This window comes from Tachypleus tridentatus, chromosome 2, assembly GCF_004210375.1.
Source record: "Tachypleus tridentatus isolate NWPU-2018 chromosome 2, ASM421037v1, whole genome shotgun sequence".
In the NCBI taxonomy this organism is placed as follows: domain Eukaryota; kingdom Metazoa; phylum Arthropoda; class Merostomata; order Xiphosura; family Limulidae; genus Tachypleus; species Tachypleus tridentatus.
This window is the reverse complement of record NC_134826.1, coordinates 73,345,262-73,360,339: the sequence shown is the minus strand read 5'-3', so window position 1 is coordinate 73,360,339 and position 15,078 is coordinate 73,345,262. Positions and strand designations below refer to the sequence as shown.

General features: G+C 36.0%; 1 protein-coding gene across 5 annotated transcripts in view; it reads right to left on the bottom strand.

Annotated features, from left to right (window-relative positions):
- LOC143244230 (plexin-A2-like) overlaps positions 1 to 15,078 on the bottom strand; it is a 267,253-nt gene that overhangs the window by 81,951 nt on the left and 170,224 nt on the right. For 4 of the 5 annotated variants that reach the window (XM_076488517.1, XM_076488519.1, XM_076488518.1 and 1 more), the window contains one exon: positions 4,534 to 5,721. In XM_076488517.1, coding sequence (XP_076344632.1) covers positions 4,534 to 5,697 — 1,164 coding nt within the window. In that variant the 5' untranslated portion in view covers positions 5,698 to 5,721. Of the gene's footprint in view, positions 1 to 4,533; positions 5,722 to 15,078 lie in introns of those variants that run through there. The other variant, XM_076488521.1, reaches the window with a different exon arrangement.

Genomic DNA, 15,078 nt, shown 5'->3' with positions numbered 1-15,078 from the left:
ATAATAATAATATATTAACAGTAAATTTGGCTAATTACCAACATTTTCTTTATCACTGCATTGCTTTTCAGAAATTCAGTTAAAAAAGAAGTTCCAATTATGATTAATATTCTTAAAAAAATATAAATCTGCAAATTATACAAATGTTTCTTTAGCACTAAATATTACTTATCGAGTTATAACAACTATTACGGTTAATGATTCATTTAAAATCTGAGTTAAAGATGAGTTATTTTTATACTATCGCTCATCTTTAATATTTAATCACATGGTTTTAGTTTTCGTTCACGATATTTGATGTTATGTTACGGGATCATTATTTCATATTTCCTTCTTATAATTTCGCCATTTTGAATTAAATTATTTCGATTCGAATAACATGTTTTGCACTATACTTAGAGATTTGATGTTTTATTTGTTTATAAGTGTACTTTAAAGTTCTAAAAACTTTATCGCTCGTGGTTATTATAATCTTTTACATATATTTTAAAGATCTAAAGTTTATCACGAGATACTTCTGGTTGCTAGGAAACGATTGATTAAAGAATTAGCTGTTCTTGAAACAGCAAAGACGTTAAAATAAAGAAAACGTATACATCAGATACGTGCTGTTCACATTCTGTAATACGTATAAATATTTAAAAGTTAACAAGTAAACGTTAAAAACTGGTATGACTGCAGAAAGCAAAATCTCTTTCTATAATACTATAACTCTACACATAATCTCCTCTCAACACCTGAAGCTGAATCAAATAGCCATAAAAACTGTTCTTAGAATATAACCAGCTTAAACGTCCATAAAAACTGTCAAACATCTTATCAGTGTCCCTGGAACCTGAACAACCATGATGACCTTAAAAATTGTTTAAACACCTTATCAGTGTCCTTGGAGCCTAAACAGCCAGGATGACTATAAAAACTGTCAAATACCTTATTAGTGTCCCTGGAACCTGAGCAGCCATGATGACCTTAAAAATTGTTTAAACACCTTATCAGTGTACTTGGAACCTGGGCAACCAGGATGACCATAAAAATTGTTTAAACACCTTTTCAGTGTCCTTGAAACTGAGGTAGCCAGAACGACCTTAAAAATTGTTTAAACACCTTTTCAGTGTCCTTGGAACCGAGGTAGCCAGAACGACCTTAAAAATTGTTTAAACACCTTATCAGTGTCCTTGAAACCTAGGTAACCAAGATGGCCATATAAATTGTTGAAACATCTTGTCAGTGTCCTTGGAACCTAGACCGTCTGTAAACCTGCTTTATCGATATTTCTATGTTCTGATTAATATCTGTATCAACCAGTACATCTATTTTTACAAACCATTAGTTCTGATAAAATACAATCTTCCCGCCTTTTAAACTATTTTTCATTTTAATTTCTGTCTCTCCAAGTATTATCTTAAAAGTTGGTGTTTCAAGGCCTTTTTCTACAAGCTAAAAGCGTATGTGTATGTTTTTCTTATAACAAAGCCACATACAGCTATCCGCTGAGTCCATCGAAGGGAATCGAACCTTTGATTTTAGTGTTGTAAATCTGAAGACTATCGTTGTCCCAGTGGAGGACTACGAGCTAAAAATCCCTTTTTATTTCGATGTGATTTGTTATTGTTTAAGTATAGCTGCTACCATTTTACTCTGGTTGGGCATTTCAAACACACAACTATCTGATTTCTTATTACGTGAGAACAAGTTTATAGTGAGAAATAAGAAACATATAACTGACGATGAAAACCAAACACTTAATCCTTTACAATTTCGCTGAATTTACGTGTTCATAGCAAAACAATATTAAGAAATGTTGTAGAGTCCCCTCGCAGCTATCCGAAGAAGGTTAATAAATTGCAGTCCAATACGGAAGTACATTAAACCAAGCTCCACAAACAAACAAAAAAAGAAATATCCCAAAGTTCTTTAGATACACGACAAGTCCTCACTAGACTGTACTGCAGCTCCTGTAATTTTCTAACTAAACTTCGTCAAGATCTTTTTCACGACATCTCACAATTTAAACGATCAACATCAGCAGTGATTTAACGAGATTTTACTAATTTTAACGAATGCTAGTTTCTGTGACGTGACAACGTGTTAGGGAGCCTTACTTCCAAGGATAGAACAATAATTCGTGCATCTCAGCGAATTTTACTTTGTGTGATAAAATACATCCTTGAAGAGACGGAAAGAAAGTTTTGCGGATTTTAACAAGTGTTGCTTCTTAATGAGAGATAACAAAATTCCGTGAATATTATAAAATCTTCCTTTCCATGACGGAATACCGTTTCGTTCATTTTAACTCGTCTCTTAAACTGTATTATAGATCAACATTTTAATGAAACTAATTTCCTTTAATGAAAGAGTTTTTCACAGATTTTTATTCCCTGCGATGAAACACGTTCCTCGTATCTTCCTGTTCATCATTTCTGGATTTGATTATCCGCAGTGGACCAGAGCGCTGATAGCTCAGTGTATGGTTTTGCGAAAATCCAATAAACAACGTTACTAATATTTCAATAGATTTTTCAGATAATTCTGTATTGTGAAAAAAATAAAAATACTTAATTATTTATGTTCCCCACCTTTTATTTTTCTATAGCGAAAATACTTCAATAGCGTTGTTTCGTGGAAACGTCGCATACACAAGGGTATACGTTAATATTGGTCCTTTTGCTGTATTTTAATTTTCTGGTTGGCCCGATACCGATATTTCAAGTAAATCATGGGTTACGCTTCTTGCTCGTGCCTCATTGACCAAGGGAGGAGTAAAGACATTAATAACATTCTAGATCCCCCCCCCTCGCTATTTCTCCTATGTAGTAATTTCACAATCCAAATGCATGCATAAATGTTTTATCCACGTAGAACGGTCTGTATTATTTGAGTAGCAAAAGTCTAAATTTGTCTGGTGTACAAGGCTGGACGAGAACCCTTTTTAAGGCATAATTACTGACGACGTAAGATATTTCTGTAACATAAATAGAAAGACCGATAACAGTTTGAGAGGTTTCCAGACGTTAACTTCGTATGTATGTTCAAACAACGTTTCAACTTTTCAAAATATACGTAGTTAACCTGTGCTATAGTAACCACGCCCCCTATACTACGGGATAGCATATTATTACCTTGCACTCACACCAGTTGAAAGTGATTGAGTGATGACAATAACAAACAAAACTGGAGCGTTCTGCGACATTTCCTGATGCGCTCAAGAATCGGAAAATTAAAATATAATGTTTCCACTGTATTAAACAAGGAATATAGTTTGCTTTCGTGTACCTGAAACCGGCAAGATTGTTTGTTTCTTAGACTGTACGAAACTCGTATCACGAATTATTGCTTGTTAAACAGACTCGAATCTTAATCAAGACTTCCATTTATAATCACATTTGTTTTTGTTTTGGTTTTTGAATTTAGCGCAAAGCTACACGAGAACTATCTACGTTAGCCGTCCATAATTTATAACTGATAGACCAGAGGGAAGGCAGCTATTCGACACCACCCACCGCCAACTCTTGGGTTCGAATCCCATCAACTAACATGCTAACCCTATCAGCTACGGGAGTGTTGCAATGTTACGATCAATCACATTATTCAAACCAACCTACGACCCGCAGGTTGCGAGATAAGCGCTCTAATCATCGAGAGATTTCAAGTCTATTTTAGCCTCTTAACCTAAACTTAATATATTGACATGAAAATGACTTGGAGTGTTAATAACACATTTTAAAATACGTATATACATAAACGACAAGATACAACACTTGGTAATTCAGTGGTACACGAATGGCATGGATTAAGAGTTCAATTTGCGCGGTGGGTAAAGCACAATTGAAATATAGCGCAGCTCTGTGATAAACGAACAGAGAGAGCAGAGTTAAAAATAATGAAACACAGTCGGTTTATTGATCTTAAAAACAATAACTTTCTATTGTTTTATTTAAAGGGAATGTAGGGTCCCGGCATGGCCAGGTGGTTAAGACGCTCAACATGTAATCCGAGGGTCGCGGGTTCGAATCCCCGTCACACCAAACATGCTCGCCTTTTCAACCATGGGGGCGTTATAATGTTACGGTCAATCCCACTATTCATTGGTAAAAAGAGTACACCAAGAGTTGGTGGTGGGTGCTGATGACTAGCTTCCTTCCCTCTAATCTTACACTCCTAAATTAGGGACGGCTAGCGCAGATAGCCCTCGTGTAGCTTTGCGCGAAATCCAAAACAAACCAAAGCGACTGCACTAAACACAACCTAATATCTAAGAATTACACATTAAACGCAGTTGCATGACCTGAATATCTGATGGAAATATATTACAGTTTAAAATAAGTTAACGTTGTTGTTGTTGTTATACACCGAAAATAAGAGTTTTGTTAATAATCACAATGATATCCGTCATCCCATCGGGCTTTTATATCTTCAAGATGATGAGTTTGTGGTCAAGCTACACTGCACTGTTGATGAGAAACTCCCTCTATAAATAAATGAGAACACAATAAAAACGTTTAAATAGCATTTAAGAGCAGATAACTGACTTACTGTATGTTGACATGATTGACTTGGATTAATAAAATCTAGGCCTCGATCTCCTTGACCATTGAAACAATGCTGGATATTTTGGATAAATTTCCGGTGGACAGCGGACAAAGCGTAGACGCAAAGAGCCGAGGTCATGGAGGGTTTGTAGTAAATATCTGCTTCGTCTTTCGATTTGGCAAAAACCACGAAAAGAACCTTGTCCTGAGCGGTGATCCCTAACGAAACGGCTAAATCAGAGCCTGACTGACCGACGAAAGCAGCCTGAGCAAGGTTATAGTTTGTGCCATCTTTCGAGCGGCAGACCAGAGGGATCTCGGTGTATGAATAATAATGAGGGTCGTTTTGACAGATTCGAACGAGTTTGGATATGAAAGGATAGGGCCTATCTGTATTCTTCTTCTGTACCGTTACAAAATACGAAAAGTCCCTATTCTCGAATCCATACACATAAGTGATCGGGTAGATGGCACGCGCAAGGCTATTCACAGAAACTTTTGTCCCAGTAGTTACTTTCGATTCAGCGATGGTAAACATAGCTTCAGGGTCAAGACTACGACTGCTGACCATTGGTACATCTGATCGGTAAGGTCCATTACCTGTAAAAGTCACACCGACATAGAGAACGTGGGTCATTCTACGAATGGTGTCGGTCGGTCCCTTAGCAATAAAGGCTACCGTGGATGCTGTGGCATTATTTGCCACCACAGACTCATTGGCTGGAATATTGTAATTTGACACGTCTTCCAAGTCATGGACTGTACACACTCCTTGAAAGAGACTTCCACACGCTATCAATCTACTCTGTTCATAGTCAACGATAAGAGCCTTGTTGTGGTAGTCCGTGGGCCTCGTATCCACTTGAGGGCAAACTCTGGTCACAGGGCAATAAGGGCTGTCTTCCTTTGGCCCCATGATGGCTGTATTTTTCAAGGTTAGTTTGGGAGTCAATTGGTAAATCATATTAACTCCGCCTATGTATACAAGTCCAGTGTATTTGTTAACCACCAAATGTTCAAACTTTTCACCTGGAAAACTTTGCCTGTTAAAAACATGGTAGGTACTATTCACAACTTTTGCTTTTCCCACTGTAATCAACAGGATCAGGATTAACCAGTAACACCGCCAGGTGGAGCTCCCTAGCCACCATCTCTCCCGTTTTTTCATGACTCTTGACTCTCAGTCGAGATCCTAGTAATAATTGAAGACAATTGGTTAGAAAAAGAGAAATCTACAAGAAACATGAACAAGCACAATTCAGTTAATTAAAGAATATCATCTAGAGAAACGATTGTTTCAACAACAGTTACAGTAAATCTCGATAATAAACCATTTCTGGTCAGGATAACGTGGTCATCACTGACTGATCTAAAAGTTACCAGAATCAGTTGTCCACTAATTTGGCAGAAGAGTTCTTAGCTAACTAACTAATCTGAAAAAAAATCCACATCAGTCGGACCAATAAATTACTTTAAGCAATCCATATGCTCTATTGAATCTTTAGGTGTCATACAGAAATCAAATTACCCGATATACTTTTTCCCAATGTATAAATTAAAAAACAACAACCATATTATCTAATTTATACGGTTATACCCCTCTGTCCCAAAGATAAAAAGATAAGTATCTTGTAAAAGTCAATCAACATTATTTTTTTTAAAGAAATAAGTTGATTTATACTTCACCCGTACAGTACGTTACTGTTTTCGTATAGCACTCTAAAGGACTTTACATGGTAGCTGATTACGTCTTCTATACAATACCCACTCTTTATTGAATTACTTGTTGCTGGGAGACACGACTGCACGTGACGGTGTGCTGTGAATATAATCCCCTTTAGTAGGCACCTCACCACCTACACACGCACACACACACCCTCCCAGCAACAGAAGACTGTACAATTACATCCGAAGAGATCACTTGAGTGGAGAGAAAGGATTACATAGATGGCTACCACACTGATGGCTGCCTGTCAAATCGCTCTACCATTTGGATACACCGTTAGTATCCGGGACCCTGATAACTCCGGAAACATAGAGTTAATATTCTCTCGAGCATCGATCAAACTGTGAAGCTGTGCTTAATTAGAAGTGAGATACAATAGCTAACACACATACAAATATGAGCAAATTGCAAGTCGGATGTATGTCTAACTTAGGTTGCTATGGGAACTACTGCACCATGACAGTTTTACAGCATCAACGATAGAACCATAACCCATGTTTCATCTTACATATTTAACATGCGTATTGATACTACTAAACCACGCCGTGGGAGAAAAATATTACAATGTTAGAATACTCGTACTTATATTTTCGCTTCAACCAGAGCGATTACTCTGTAATCTTAACCTCACTTGAAAGTAAGATTTGCTGTGAGTTTTTGGTAATTTTTTGTTTGCTTGTTTACTTTTTGCTTTATAGGGTAAGGCCGCTTTTGGACTATCCATTATGTCCACCGCGAGAAATCGAACCCCAGATTTTAGGGTTGTAAGTCCCTAAACCTACCACTGTCTATCTGGCGGACTTGAATGGTGCCCAAATCAATTTTAGTTGCTCTTGAAAAGAAAACAATCAAAACAATGAGGTAACATTTTTCGGTGTTAATTACACCGTATATAATACGGTATTTAAACCCTGTTGTGAAACGTCCGAGAGGGTTTCTTCCAAAAATAAAATATCTTTATTCTCACGTGCGTTTACAAACACATATGTCGGTCGGTGAACGATGAAAATACAACCTTTCCTTTTTTTTCAACCTGCTGCTGATGTGAGATGGCTGTTGATTAATGATAATTTACTGGGGGTTATTCGCTGTTTGAGTCAGTGTTATAGATGTAGGGGGAGGGTTGTCTTATTAGGTATACACACACAAACATATAGGTACACACCTGTACGCACTACTCAGCCTGAAACGAAATTCAGCGAGAACTTTATGCTATCATACAATATATATATGGTTCGTGCGTAACTGAAACCCAATGAGCTAAACGCAATTTTACCTTCGCTAAAAACTTTTCGAGTTTAATAACAGTTCGAAGAAAACAAACGTTCGAAGTTTCAAAAGAAAAACTGCTAACAGTGTTCGTACTAAGCACTAAAATCGCCCATTTTAAAGCGTTCCGAGATTAAGTAACACAAAAACAGTTTCCGTATAATGGCTGGTCCTCTCGAATAGTGTGTTTTGGTTTCGTTTTGGCGTTGTTATTGTTGTTATTTTCTTGTGTTCATCAATATAGTATATTTACACGTGTGTGTGTTTTATTGTCATGTTTGAAGTTTGATTAATTTTCGTTTTTTCAGTCCTAGTTACCGTGCTGTAAGTAGATAGATACCTATATTTATATATACACGACGAATGACACCATCAACAAACTCCACCAAATCCATTCATCAGTAAAAACGAAAATCTTCATAGATATTCTGAATTTGGTAAACCAACTGTGTGAACTTACATTCGGCCTGGTATAACCAGGTGGTTCGGGTCGCTCGACTCGTAATGTGAGGGTCGTGGTTTCGAATCACGTTATGCCGGACATACTCGCACTTTCAACCATGGAGGCTTTATAATGTGACGGTTAATCCCAGTATAAGTTGGTAAAAGAATAGCCCAAGTGTTGGCGAGTGAGTGGTGATAACTAACTGCCTTCCCTCTGGTCTTACGCTGCTAAATTAGGGAAGGCTAGCACAAATAGTTCTCGTGTAGTTTTTCGCGAAATTCAAAAACAACCAAACAAATTAAACGGGTTTGGAAACCATTGCTACAGAGTCTGGGGGCACACGGGTTCGAATACTTGTTACTGAACATGATCGTCCTTCCAGCCGTAGAGGTGTTATATAATGTAACGGTCAATCCTACTATTGGTTTGTAAAAGAGTAGCCCAAGTAGCACGTATCATTAACCCTAATCGCAAAGACAACCAACACTGTACACCTTATATATATATAAAAGAGAAAAAAAGATGTCACCCCAACCCTTGATCTAGACCCACAAACCTGGCATTTTAACCGTTGATCTACTCACCAACTTCGTACATCTTAGAAACTGTGTGTGTGTGGTCATCTCAACATAACACACAGCTCATAACTTAGTTCCCATACATCTTTAGGCCTACTCGTCAACATGACTAACCTTCTTCTGGTCTCAGTAAGAAGATCAATACGGCAATCAAGTTGTTATTTTAGACTAAAACAATTTATTTTATAATTTTTTGAAATAACTTGTTGAAAACTTTAACTACTTGTTCCTCTAGTAAACAAATATTCTACACGCTGGCCAAAGAAGAAAAATGCTCTATTTCTGTAATTAAAATATTCCAGTCAAAACAGCGATGTCGATTTATTTGTTACTAAACACAAAACCATACAAAGGGCTATCTGTGTTCTACTCACCACGTGTATCGAAACCATGTTTCTAGCAGTCTCCGTCCGCAGACATACCGCTGTGCCACTGGGGGGGGGAGCAGATAGGGGGTAAAAGGACAGGAAAATCGCAATTGTTACTACATTATATACAATTCAACGACTGAACCTGTCGACACAAAGATTAAGCAGCAACACCTACGTACGTAAATCAATAAATTCTAATTAAACTGACAAGAAAGGATGTGGAATTACAAGGTAGGTTACTGATGTATGCAAGACTTGGGAATCTTCGACGACACGAATATAGAAGTTTGTGGTTTTACTGATGTGTCTTGTTTCAGTGCACCTTCGTCGCAAACTAAACACACTGTCACTTGTGATACAGTGCTGATTGGATTTCGATACCCTAAAACAGACTTGTAATGAAGTCTTTTCTGAAATGTACTCTGAGCATAGCTTTAGCACTACGAAACTATATACACTTATATAATGGTCAGTAGCATTAAATCTGCTAAATCAGTTTCGACTTAACTGTTACGTAAGTTCATGTACATTTTCTGTTATTTTGACTATAAATTACATGTTTTTCTATGGTTCCTTGATTCTTATGTAATGATATTTTATACACAGAATACAACCAAACGTGAACTTATATATATCAAATAACAAAATTCTAGTATGTGTTTTCTTATAGCAAAACCACATCGGGTTATCTGCCGAGCCCACCGATGGGAATCTAACCCTTGATTTTAGTGTTGTCAATCAGTAGACTTACCGCTGTACGAGCATGGGGCAAATTGTAGTATAGAATAAAAAAAAAACACACGATTTAAGCCTCGGTGCTTCCATAATCATAGTCTGTCTGAGAACGTTATCATGTAATATTAGTTCAACTAGGCAACTGCTAAACGTACTTTAATTTAAAACCCGTTATGTCTAAAATAATAGTCCATCTAAGCACGTTATCACGTGATATTAAATCTACTATACATTTGTTACACACAATTTAAAACACGTTATTTCTAAGATGATACTCTATCTGAAAATGTTATCACGTGATCTTATGCAGACAAAGCATACCTTTAACCAAGTGAAAGCAACGATAATTACAAAATACTACTGCTTTTGTATGTATTCCAGCAAGTATGTCCCCAACTTCTACAGTGTTATTGTTCAAACATCTAAGTATTTTATATGTTTTACATGTCAGTCACCAACTTCTACAGTGTTATTGTTCAAACTTCTAAGTATTTTATCAATTTAACGTCTTTCACCAACTTCTACAGTATTATTGTTCAAACTTCTAAGTATTTTATCTGTTTAATATGTCTGTCACTAACTTCTGCAGTGTTATTATTCAAACATATTAGTATTTTATCTATTTACCATATCTGTCCCTAACTGTGTTTTTCTCCTGTTTTTATGGGTCCTCTACACGAACAGTTGTCGCCCGCTCAATAACTATGTGAGAAAAAGAGTCAGCGAGAAACGTTGTACATTTACAGCAAAAGCAAATAATAGCTCCATTAACCTCTCCCAGTAAACTTTAATTACTTTGAAATCAATTGGTAACAGCGAGGAAAATGTTTTCCACTGCGCATACTCATTAGGCGACAAGTACAATTAAATCCAGAGATATTCACGGTTTATCCTACATGTTCTAAACGCCAAATATTTTATATTCCTAACGCTGACTTTCCAGAGAATGATTGTTTTACGAAAACACGTGACGACAATCGAAGAAAACTTTAATAGGAAGTCCACGTTTGGAATATCCGCGCTTTGCAGCGAATCGAAGTTCAAATCTACAAGTACACCCTCTGATGGAACAAAAGTCGTGGTATGTGGTTAATTAACAGGTATTTCATTCACACACAGACGTTACATAACCGGATTTATTAAAGTGGTCAAAACAAACGGTTAGCAACGTGAAGCTCACAGTTTCTAAATATACTATCTTTATGTCACGATATGAGAACACAATATAACTGAGATATAGCCCTGCTTGTTAGAATAATCGAGATGTGTCGTTCTGAATTTGCATTAAAACGAAATAATATTTCGGAATTAAAACGTTGGCGAGTCGCTTCTGTGTTTTAATACATTACATGTAATCTCTTAAAATTTTATCAGCCTCATGCACGTGTCTATACATTTATACGACTCTGTATAGATACACCTTCCCAGTTATTCAATACACGCTGTGGCAACTACGAAAAATAGCCTGTTTTCACGCGACAGTGACGTTATCGCGAGCACATTTCACACGTCAATCAGTTTACAAGGCCGAGCGCGGTCTAGTGGTTAGCGTGACAAAATATGGTTTTTTTGAGATTCCGTGGTTCGTGCCTCGTTAACAACAACAACAAAAATATTTTGTAATCGTACCCCACACTTTGGGGTCTTGAATGCGTTATAAGAATAACAATCAAATACCACTATTCGGTCTGACACGAGCGTACTATCGTCTACTACTTTGAAATTGAAGGACGGGTAACGCAGATGACATTTGGGTAGACTTGCGCAAAATTCAAAAATATTAATAAAATAAACAGCTTTATCTAGAATGTTCCAATGCATCGAATTATGCAATCGAATTCATCAAGAAAAAGAAAACAGGTTTCGGAATATTATGAATCATCCACGTTTGGAACGTAACAAAAAATTCCAGTGGTGGTGCTCGCAACGAGAAATGAACTACTTGAGCCTCCTGTAGGCGGAAAGTTATCCTTCACGCGCCCTCATAAGGAAAGGAGGACTTGTGACCATCCGCTATTGTTCTTTGTATTATCTGAGGTGGTTCATGTGTTTGTTTGTTTTTTTCTGAACAATCTCTTACGTGGGGATGAAGATACCAGCTATGAGTGTATATGAACATAAGAAGACGATTTCTTATAAGTGTCAATGAGAAATGAACTTCTTGAGCCTCCTGTATATAACAAAATAAACATTTCATCAGCAATGAAAGGCGTATATAATTTACGAGTATTTTCATAAACAACTGTTAACCCTAAAAATATGTATACAAAACTTGAAATATTAAATTTCATCAAAGCTAATTATCTTTAGAGATTAGAACTGAGTTATGCTGCTAGATACACTGTTCTAATTTACAGTGATTAAATATACACTGTTTCGCCAATTAGAAACTTAGCTCTTAGCGATTGTTTCGGCCATAACCTCAATAACATCTCAACACTGAATTACGTTTAATATCTCTGAATTAACGAATACGACTTTGACCTTAATATGCTCAGTAGAGCGCGCCCAAAATACTCAATAAACAAAGTTTTTTGAACAACGTTTTAACCTTTTTTTATGTTCTATACAGTGGTTACAGTATTCTCTCAGTAGACGGGTTTCAATAAAACGATATCAAACCCATCATCCGTCTTGTGGTCTGACAAGAAATGTTCGAATAGTGTTACATAAAATTTATTTTGAACTTAACACAAAGCTAGACGAGGGCTATCTACGCTAGCCTTCCCTAATTTAGCAGTGATAGACAAGAGAGAAGACAGCTATTCATCACCACCAACCGTCATCTCTTGGGCTACTCTTTTACCAACGAATAGTGAGACTGACCGTTACATTATAACTTTCCCATGGCTGAAAGGGCGAGCACGCTCGATGGTGAGAATTTAAATCCGCGACTCTCACATTGCAAGTCGAGCACCTTAACCACCTAGCTAGCCATGATAAACGGTTAACTCACGGTCCCGCCCAGCGGTTAACACGAGTGAAAATAAAATTTATAACTCGCTACCTCTACTAAAGATTCACATTGCGTTAAAGAATAAAAAAATAGCCATTTAACGTGACTGATAAAATGATAGCGGGGTTTTTAACACCATTGTGAATAATTCCAATATGTTACTTCGGTAACGAGACAAACACAGGGAGCATGCGCTGTGAGATGTAAGAAGAGGGTAGTAATAAGAAATTTTATTTAATAAGATTATACATTAATCAGCTGATGTCTAAAAGAAAAAAAGGTTCTAATTTAGGGTTATTACTACTCCAGCTAACATATAATGGAGTTAGAGACTACCTACCCTGATTACTTATCACAAAAAAAACATTAAAAATGTCACTATATACACAATACCCTAGCTTGTTCATTACCTTCTTAATTTAATCACATAATCCACGTAAGTACAGCAGACGTGAACAACAACTACGTAAACAGGCCTCCCTCCGCTCGGACAACAAGCTGAACGTAACGAGGGCTATTGAAAATAGTTGCAGAATCCTATTGGATCCTTGCACAATACTTCATAACAGACTGTATTCATAAGTTAAGTGAGTGGCTCATAGTGCTTAACACGTACGTATGTAACAATACCCCATCTTAGACTGTTTTCTTAAATTAACTGGGACACTCTTGATGTTGGTATCATGAAAAGAAAGAAACATAAAAACTAACCAGATTAGAAACACGTGTTTTCACTATATTTTAAATGAAAGTAACAATATCATAGTTCATGTACGACTGTGATAGCAGTATACACTTTCAAACAAGTGCAAAAAAATTTTCTGACCTTGAATTAAAATACTTACAAATATTGGAAATAGCTTTAATTACAAAAATTAATATTAACCCAGCTAAGATTAATATTTATTAACCTCTCAATTATTACTTATTGTAAAATTAATATTACCAATACATTAATCCAGCTAAGATTAATATTTATTAACCTCTTAATTACTACGTATTGTAAAATTAATATTACCAATACATTAATCCAGCTAAGATTAATATTTATTAACCTCTCAATTACTACTTATTATAAAATTAATATTACCAATACATTAATCCAGCTAAGATTAATATCTTGATTACTTCTTCATAAAATATTAATATTGTTATTGTGATTGTTTCTTCAAACTGAGGAAGCGAAGACAGTAGTTCATTGTTACAAGTGGTTAGCAAAAGCAAATTTCTCGTGTGACCGTTCGAACGTCCACATACTCAAGACAGATCCACACTCCATGAGGGGGAATAATTCCTTTGTGGTTTTATTTTTATGAGGTCTCTTTTCTTTAATTTCGTTCAATAAATATAATGTTATTCAAACGTAATACTAAAAGTTGTATTTTGAAAATAACAATACCTTTCCCGTTTCACTCCGAGATGTTGCTTGCCATATCTTATACGACATACATCGAGCAACATCTTGGACTTTCTGTAAAATAACGTGCGACATATGGTAAATAACATACCAAAACTACTGCGAAATCATGTATATGTTATTAGTGTATTATTTAAGTGGAGCTCAGAGATAAGTACATAAGATGTGGAAGAGAATTATAGAAGTGACAGTCAAAGAGCCAAGCAAAGTGTTTTGGCAGCAAGTAATGTTCGGAAACACGAACAACTAGATATACGATACGCGAAAAAGCAAACAGCTAAATAACTTCTTTTTTGTCTGATAAAACACACGTATTCTACCCAATAAGCGTTACGCCCTTTGTGAATAGATTTTCATCCTCACACAAAAGATATAAACCATGGAAAAGATTAAAAGTACGGAATAAGATTTCACAGTCTTCTGAACCAGAGAAGGTTTTATAAAGATGTTACAAGGAAACCAAAACATAAGTGTAAAACTAATGTTGCTGATACTAAGACAAACAAAGGAAAAGTCAGTGTATTAATAAACATCCCAAAGAAACCAAAAAATAAATGTAAAACTAATGTTGCTGATACTAAGACAAACAATGGAAAAGTCAGTGTATTAATAAACATCCCAAAGAAACCAAAAAATAAATGTAAAACTAATGTTGCTGATACCAAGACAAACAATGGAAAAGTCAGTGTACTAAATACCTCCCACGAAAACCAAAATATAAGTGTGAGACCAATGTTCCTGTTACTAAGGAAAACAATGAAAAATGCAGTGTACTAAAACACATCTCACGAAAAGCAAAACATGTATGTAAAACTAATGTTCCTGTTACTAAGGAAAACAATGAAAAATGCAGTGTACTAAAACACATCTCACGGAAAGCAAAACATGTATGTAAAACTAATGTTTCTGTTACTTAGACAAACAATGGAAAAATCAGTGCAGTAAAATGCATTCCACAAAAACCAAAACATAAATGTAAAACTAATGTTCTTATTAGTGAGGGATACAATGGAAAAGTCAGTGTACTAAAATAAATCCAACGGAAACCAAAA